This window comes from Hibiscus syriacus, unplaced genomic scaffold (assembly GCF_006381635.1).
Source record: "Hibiscus syriacus cultivar Baekdansim isolate YM2019G1 unplaced genomic scaffold, ASM638163v2 tig00008013_pilon, whole genome shotgun sequence".
Taxonomy (NCBI): Eukaryota; Viridiplantae; Streptophyta; class Magnoliopsida; order Malvales; family Malvaceae; genus Hibiscus; species Hibiscus syriacus.
Genome location: NW_024062150.1, coordinates 1,038,533 through 1,047,539, shown reverse-complemented (window position 1 = coordinate 1,047,539; position 9,007 = coordinate 1,038,533). Strand labels below are relative to the sequence as shown.

General features: G+C 30.6%; 1 protein-coding gene across 1 annotated transcript; it reads right to left on the bottom strand.

The window, feature by feature from the left end:
- Positions 1-2,074: 2,074 nt before the first annotated feature.
- On the bottom strand, positions 2,075-4,571 carry LOC120201858 (beta-amylase 1, chloroplastic-like). Its single transcript, XM_039202391.1, has 4 exons — positions 3,868-4,571; positions 3,340-3,550; positions 3,149-3,259; positions 2,075-3,061 (listed from the first exon to the last, which is right to left on the bottom strand). Exons 1-4 carry the CDS (start codon positions 4,488-4,490, stop codon positions 2,255-2,257), a joined length of 1,752 nt encoding a protein of 583 aa, XP_039058322.1. The 5' UTR covers positions 4,491-4,571; the 3' UTR covers positions 2,075-2,254.
- Positions 4,572-9,007: the final 4,436 nt, after the last annotated feature.

Genomic DNA, 9,007 nt, shown 5'->3' with positions numbered 1-9,007 from the left:
TAACCAGTCACTTCGTTTATTAACAAATAAGCGTCTCACAACAGAACTTCCCCACATTTTTTTCGCTCTATGTAGTACAAATAATATTATTTTTATAAATAATGTTGAATGGATATTATAATCATAAATAAAAATAATATATTTAAATAATAAAATGAATTTAATACACATTAAAAGAAATGAAACTAATAAACTCCAGAACATTTGATTAGGTGATTTTATCACATTATTGTCAAGAGTGAGGGAAAAATAAAGAAAAAGGATAATCACGTGGAACTTTTCTTGTGGCTAAAAATATATATTTTCCCTTTTTTGAAGTCAAGAAAAATGGCCAGCTGAGTCCAAAATTTAGACCACTCTAGAACCTTGCCCGTGCTAAGGAAAACCAGAAAGGTCACATCTGCGGGATAAATTTTCTCCGCCAATTAGGTATAAACCACATCTTTAGCAATAACTTAATGTTGCAATTCAACATTGTAATACTTATGGATGATACAATTAAGCAAAGGATAAACAAAATAATTTTAAGGGTGAGTATGTCATTTAAAACATTAATAATGTGTTAATATGGACTTAGTTGGTTAGAGGTAAATTACATATTTAATACTTAAACTATTAATTTTAGTCTGATTTAGTACTTAAATTTTCAATTTTTCAAAATCATACCCAAAGTTTAATTATTGTTTCATTTCAGTACTCATGTTCAAAATTTAACTTTAAATTTTGAAAAAAAATATAAAAGTTTATGTACTAAAATGGACCAAAATTGATAGTTTAGGTACTAAACACATTAAGCTTTTAATGACTGAGTACTAAATGAAACAAAAACTAAATATTATGTATGATTTAAAAAACATTAAAAGTTTAGGTACTATAACGGATTAAAAACTAATAGTTTAGGGACTAAATGCGTAGTTTACCCTATGGTTAGATTTTTTTAATAATTATTTTGCTTTTAAATTTGATACTTTTTTAATTTGTTGTATGAATTCTTTTATCATTTTAATATCTTGACTTATATTTTTTAAAACGATATATAATATTGATATGATTCACTTAACAATTAGACAAATTATGATATGTGATCTATAATTCTGTTAATATCTTAATTGATTAATACCATGTTAAAAATTAATTAATTATTGAAATGTCAGGTTAACAATAGTATTAATATGGAAAATAAATAAATTCAAGTATTAATATGATTAAAAAATTCAGGAAAATTTGAAAAAGGGGTCATTATATATATTAATTTATTTTGTTTGTGAATATTTTTTTGAATAAGCTAAGGTAATTATAAAATAATATTTGTTTTAAATACTCTCAATCATTTGACAATGAACACTCAATCACCCTACTGTAACCACTGGGGCTCGAATCCATTCAAATTGACTCTAAGTACAATTATGTTACATAAATATTTTTGTGAAATTATTTTCTCAATTCAAAAGATTTTATTAATATTTAACAAAAAATCTTTTAATAAAATTATATTTTTAATTATTCACTCATGTTATACTTGTATTATGTCTCAATTTATGTAATGTTTTTATAATTTATTATAGATTTGATGATTCAATTTTAACTTTAAATTCAACCATTTAAAATCATAGTATTATATTTTTATGCATTATAATTAACATAGATATTATTTTTGTGATTTTATTTATTTAATTTCTAGTTAAGGTTAAAATTATTCTTCAAACAATGGTTTTTTTCTTATCATAATAGTAACGTTTTAACTAGGACATTTTGGAGGACATAAACATGATAAAAAAAAGGTTTAACTTTGAGAGTTCTGTTGGTGGTTTTATGATTGTAAATGAATATATCGCAAGCTATTTAAATTTGATATGTTTAAAACTTGATTAATATTAAATTTGAATGAATTCAACTTATATTTTTAATGAGTTAAAACAAATTATTAGATATCCAATTCCAAAATTTTACGATTAATTTATAAAAATAATATATTAGAATTTTAAATTAAATTATTAATAATATTTATATTTATTTTTTTTAAATATAATATAAGATTTTTTACATATTTTAAGTTGAGAATGTAATCTAAAACTAGCCAGTCGTGAAAAATGGAAGAGCTTCAACTATTTGGTACAAAGTAAAATCGCATACCAAATTATACAACATGCATTATTCTAAAAGGAAACGCTATATCATATCAGACTCCTTGAGGCATTGTTATTGCTCCAAACTGTGTCCTAAGCTACCACTGCCCTTATCTAAAAGATCAGTGCTACTGCATAAGGGCGACTGCAGCCTCTTGAATGAATGGCTGTGTGACATGCACGAATTGTTCGGCTTCCCGCTCCACCTCCTCCAGACACCGACGAGAACCTTTTCCGTTGTTCATCTTCTTCACAAATGCAACAAACCGACTCCAGTTCTCGGGATGAAAGAGCGACGGGTTCATCCTCAAGTACGTAAATGCACACATCTCTCTATCGGCCGGAAAGCCATCGACATCCAACGACGATGCTTGTAAGATCTGCTCGTGCGCGTATTCATCGTAACGGGGAAGTGCATTCTCCCCGGCAAGCGGAACTTGTGCTGCAGCGGTAGCCAAAGCCACTTGCTTGACCAGCTTTTCAGGTGCACATAGAGCATCTTGAGGCTGCTCATGATCACGCATCTCTATGCAAGTGAAGTTGAAAACGGCACCATGTCTTGCTAGCATTTGAGCAATAGGGAGGTAACCATCTCGGTGCCTTGTGTTGTAGTACCCTGCTGTGAGTTCAGGAGCATGGGATCGGGTTCCATAATGCCAGTGGATTCCCGCAATTTTCACAGAGATCTTCACACCTGCACCGTCGAAAATTGATGTCGCGGACGATAGAATTCTCTCACCGTGATCTAACAGCATCTGAGAATACCAGGAGAGGAAGAATTCACCATACGGACTATTCCAACCACCACCTTCTTTCTTGAAGAATGGAGTATCTTCTGGCCAATTGTTGTACTGACCAGCATCAGTTGGCCCTGTGCTACCCCATTCTGGCTTGCCGGCCACTTCGGCTGCCGCTTTTAGGCTGCTAAGCATGTACTGCATCGAATAACATCCACATTAGTTGGCAAGAACACAAAAAAATCATACAACACTTGGCCTAAAACTAGAACTAATGTTAATTACCTTATCATAACATTGGAAGGCTCCAATTCCAGGGAATTTCCATGTCCCATTTGCCTCCGGATACGAAGGATAGCGAAGCTCACCGGCCGGACCCATTCCGACTTGGATTTCCTGCAACGAAAAACAATGGAATTTCCTTAGCAGTTGAATTAAACAAAAGTGAAAAAGGCAACAGAAGGAACATGATTTACCACAATGGTGTCGCCAAGGAGATGTTTGAAATTGTCCCTAAAAGCACGCATGAAATCAGCATAACATTGAACAGGGGTGCGGCCTTTTAATACAGGAAGGGTATCGCAGCCAAGTGAAACGTATTCATAATTCCTTCTTCCCCATTGATCAGTATATGCTAGGTCTGGGTTCTTGTCCATCTCCTCTGTAACCCATTTGGGCAGTGGAATCCTGTACAAAAACAACCATTTCTCCCTTGACTTTCCAGATCCATATCCTAAATCTCAAATAACTATACAATTTTAATAATTTTATAATCAAATTTTATTGAATCCCAATAAATAAATTAATGTCTAACTTAAACGATAATTAATTTTTTAATAAAAAAAGATAAAATTTAAAATATATGGACTTAAAAGATCAACACACTATATTCGATCGATGGATCCTAAAATTATATCATTCTTCAAATCTTGATTTGAGGACCTTATGTGATCATCTTACTAAAAATGAATAAATGAAGGATATGAATGCAAATGATAGCTTACGTGCAAGAGTCACCGACGTTGCCGCCACACTGATGAAAGGACATGACAGCCTGGACTTTAAGCCCGTGTTTCTTGGCCATCTCGAGAAGCTCGGCGTAGCCGCCCCAATTGTAAGCACCCGGCGCTTCTCTCTCCACCAGCCCCCACCAAACGTCGATCATTATCCCCTCCACCCCTGCGCTCTTCAGCGCTTGCAGACTCGCGTTCATCGCCTTCTTCCTATTCACCGTGTTCCCGTACCTCACGCTATCTAACGGCATCATAACGTACACCGGAACCCCTCCCTTCTCCTCCTTCTTCCCTCCCTCCTTCCACGCCACCTCCTCCGTCGACTCCACCGGCGCTAACGTCCCATACGCCTGACAAGCGGCGGAGAGATCTCCACGCAGCTTCGGACTCGTCATACCCGACCTGTTTGCCGCGCTCCGCGGTGTCAGCGGCGGAGTTAACATGGGAGGGGATACAGTTTCTGCGGGAGCGTTGCACCGGAGGCTCGCCAATGGAACTTTCCGAACTCCGGACACATTCGCTGGCGCCGTTGACGGCTGTGCTCCGGTGGGGACTTCCGCCACAATTTGGGTCCCGGCAAGAGTCCCAATCTGGTGTGCCAAATTCAGCGCCATATTTTCCCCAAATTAACAGATAGAAGTGAGAATAAATAAAGATTTGAATTTTACTCTTTGAAATAAAGATGAGAGCGGAGATCGGTAAGAGAGGTGAGATGGAGTATTTATAGAAGGCGAAATTAAAATTTTGACTAATCCTAAAATTTTCGCGACACGTGTCTATTATGATACGTGGCGAAAGCAAAGTCGATCTAGAAGGCAACGGCTACGATTGCTGGACTCATGTGAGAATGGACGGTATAAATTAAAAAGAGGGTAGCGAATGATAAGGTGAACGTGCCTAAAAAATGAACATTCACGTGTCCTATCCTTTAGGCTTAAGACATAAGATAAGGAGATTTTGGTGTATCAAAAAAAAAAGATAAGAAGATTTTGTTTTGTAAGGCTACTTTGACGTCCACGAAAGCGGAAGGCAAGGGGGACAGGTGGCAGTTTTTGAGGGGTAGTTAGAAGGTCTATTAATGCCACCTTCTGTTCTTTAAATTGGGTTATTCAGAAAATGTCAACGGTAGTAAATGAATTGAATGTCAGGCTTGATCGGCTATCGGTGGCTCTGATTCATTTTAGATTCTACGTGTGGACCAGTATTGAATCTTGGATCCATTATGGGGATGCTGCTAACGTCTTTCTTAAGATTTGAATAGTGAAAACGACCCATACCCCATAATTGTAAACATTAAAGAAACTATACATAAAAAATTTAATGGTATTTAAGGAACTCAATTTTTTTAAAATATGTAATTTCTGAAAGCAGTATTTAAATTTAATGTGACATTAAAATTTAATAAAAAATAATTTGGCTTTTATTAACAAAAGCGAACATTAATCATTACGATGCTAACGTAACTATTCACAATAAGCGTGTTTAAATTAACCATTAATTGTAACTGTTAATCGTTATATTTTATATGTTAATTAATTGAATTGTTGAGGTTAAACGGTTTCTATTGATCGAATCACAAAAGTTATTAATTAATTGTCACGGTAGGATTACAATTACGATTATGCATTTTATTAAATGACCATTGGTTAATCGTTAATGAATTATAATAATAAATTATAGTTTTTTTATGGATAGAATTAAAATAGAAATATAAATTTTATGAGATTAAGATTTTAAACTAAAAAATAATATACATCTTAATATAAATGATTTATAAAAATAAAATGCAACTAAAAATGTATATGTTTCTATCATCGAAAATTTTATGAAATATTAATGTTTTGGTGTCTTTGAAAAAATTGTAACAGAGTAATCATAGGTTAACCTATAATTGAACCGTTAATAACGGTTAACTACTAATTGTTAATTGTTTCTTAATAGTTAAGTTATGATTAGCAAAATTTAGTAAGCGGTATAACGGTTAACTGATCATCTAGGTTAAACGGTACGATTAACCGACCATGAACACTACTAGTTCATGGTGCTGACATTATGATCCTCAGTGAATGATGACGTGGTAGAAGAGCTAAAATTATTTTTTTTATTCGAGTTTGAAGGTTAAATTGAATTTTTAAAAAGTTTCAGAGATTATTTTAAAAAATAAAATTATTTTAAATTTAAAATAGAAAAATATTTAAAAATTCAAAAAAATATAAATACAAAATTATTAAAAATAAAAAATTAAATTATTAAAAAAGAATTAAAAACATAATTAAAATATATATTACAAGTTATAAAATGATAGATTATAAATTACTTAAAAACTAAAAGTTCAAAATTATTCCAAAAACATATAGTAGTATACATAATATATACATGTAATAATATGGACACCAAGATAAATTAATAATATTCATATAATTGAATTAACAAATCATGTATGTTTTTAATTTCATATACTTATCAACTATTACTATAGATGTCATATACTTTTATTCAATAATTATATATATATATATATATTAAACATGAGTTCATTACCATATAATCATATCTTCAACAGTTATAAAAAATATTAAGTAAAAGGGTACTTGACGCTCATGAACATTTCCAAAAAAAAAAATAAAGTGACCCTCTATATTTTTTTTGTACTCAATATGACCCTCAAACTTATAAAAAGAACCCAATGTGGCATTTTGACCAATAATTTTTGTCGTTGACCGTTATGATACTGACATGATACTTCACGGTGCTGATGTGGCGATCCACAGTGCTGACATGATAATCCACAGTGGCTAGTGAAATGACAAATAGGCTAAAAAAATTCATGTTCGAGGGCCAAATTTATTTTTTAAAGTTTAATGGCTTATTTAATTTTTTAAAAATAAAAAGTATTTTAAATTTAAAATATTAAAATATTAAATATAAAAATACCAAAAATAAAATCTAAATTACTAACAAATCAATATATATTATTTTGTTTTAACAATAAAAATAAAATAAAACTCATATTAGAATTCACCTCTAAATTCTAATGTGAATTTTATTATATTTTTATTTTATAAGACGTATTTGCTATTCCTTGATTTTTTTTTTAAATATTGGGGTGATATAAAAAATCTCGAACACGTGGAGTTCATATCTACCTTTACTTTATACAGTTATGTCTAATAGAAATTGACGGGGTAAGTCGATATTTCTACTTTTTCATAAGATCAAATTTAGGTGAGGTTTACTTCTCTTTATCATGTTATATTCACTAAAAATACTTCTCTTAATTGAATAAGTGTTTTTAAAAAATTTTAATTATATAGTTTCATGATAATTTATAAATAAATTTTAATTTCATAATTTTTAAAATTTCTTTTTTTATAAAACTTTATAATACTTATTTAATTCATTTTTACAAAAAAAATAGTGAAATAGAATTTAAAAGACATTTAAAATTTAAGATATTGGATATAAATATATAATATAAAATTTGTGCATGATGAATGAATTTATATTTATATATATATAAGTCAAGTTAAATTTGAGGTAAAATAATAATAATATATATTTTTAATTTTTGAATAATTTAATTTAATTTTTGTATTATTATTTTGAATTTTGAATTTAAAATATTTTTATCTTTTTAGAAAATCAAATAATCCCTTAAACTTTTAAAAAAAATCAATTTGGCCCTTGAACTTTAAAGAAACCAATTTAACCCATCAGCCACGTCACCAACCATGTTAGCATTATGGATCACCACATCAGCATCATGAAGCACCACATCAGTATTGTAACGATCAATGACAGAAAATGTTGGTCAAAGTGTCACATTGGGTTCTTTTTATAAGTTCGATGGCACATTGAGTGCAAAAAAAGTCGAGGGCCACATTGTTTTTTTTGGAAAATTACAAGGGCCTGAGATACCATTTTGCTCAAATATTATTATTGGATTAGTCAATGCTTATGAATTTTGTATGTAAATATAATTAAGAAACATAGTAACTTATTCATATCACTACGTACATATAATCATATTTCAAACAACTTTAAAGACTATTAACAAGCCCTTGCACATTATATAACAAGATAGTAAATAATGTGACCCTTAAAAATTGTCTGAAATATGATTAGATGTGTTTATTGATGTTAAAATCTTATGATATTTCCTAAGTATATTCATATGCAAAATCCATTAGTCTTGATTAATCTAGTACGAATATTTTGTATAAGTGTTGATAATATGACTATATGGTAATCAAATCATGCGTTTAGCATGTGTACATGTACGATAAAAGCGTATGACATCTTTAGTGATGATTGATATTCAATATCATTTTACAGTTGAACATCATTATCGAGTAAAAAAATTTTATGCTAAAGTTGATGTTCAACTACAAGAGTTAAACAGTAGATTTAATGCGAAGTCGATAGAGTTATTAACTCTTGGTTGTGCTTTAGAGACAAGAGATGGTGACAAATTTTTCAAGGTTGAAGATGTTTTCAATATTGTGAATACATTTTATCCGGAGGATTTCACGGAAGTTGAAAAGAATGACTTACGAATATAATTGCGTCATTATGAGGTGGAGTTATCTTGGAATTCATGTCTAAGAAAATTGTTGACAATCTCTTACCTAAATTAGTGGATCCTAGGAAAGTGAACACTTATCCATATATATTCTGAACGATAAAACTTCTATTGACTCTTCCAGTTTCTACATGAAGTGTTGAAAGAGCTTTTTCTACAATGAATATCATCAAGACAACAATTGACAACAAAATGGAGGATGAATTTTTTGAGAGTTGCATGCTTATCAACATTGAAAGAGATATTGCAAAGAGCTTTAGTACAACATCGCTCGTGGATGTATTTCGAGATTTGAAGGAACGACACGTTTTACTGCGATTATGCGATAGTTATGATTTTTGCAATTTTTTAAAATCGTATTTTTTATTATTTACTATAATTTAATTTTTAATTTTTTCTTTGTTATTTCATATAAATATAGAACTAAGCATCTTTGATGTTATCATTTATATTTTTTGAACTAAACAAATAACAAAGGTAAAAGTATATATATAACTTAAAGTTGTTAAAAAGATTCGGCCTCTGTTAATGGCTTTGGCATCCTGGCTG

Excerpts from the sequence above, each read along its gene's own strand:
- LOC120201858 (XM_039202391.1), bottom strand. The coding sequence starts at position 4,490 with ATGGCGCTGAATTTGGCACACCAGATTGGGACTCTTGCCGGGACCCAA. Across the intron at positions 3,551-3,867 it reads AACGTCGGTGACTCTTGCAC|GATTCCACTGCCCAAATGGG; the intron begins GTAAGCTATCAT and ends GTTTTTGTACAG. Across the intron at positions 3,062-3,148 it reads CCTTCCAATGTTATGATAAG|TACATGCTTAGCAGCCTAAA; the intron begins GTAATTAACATT and ends TATTCGATGCAG.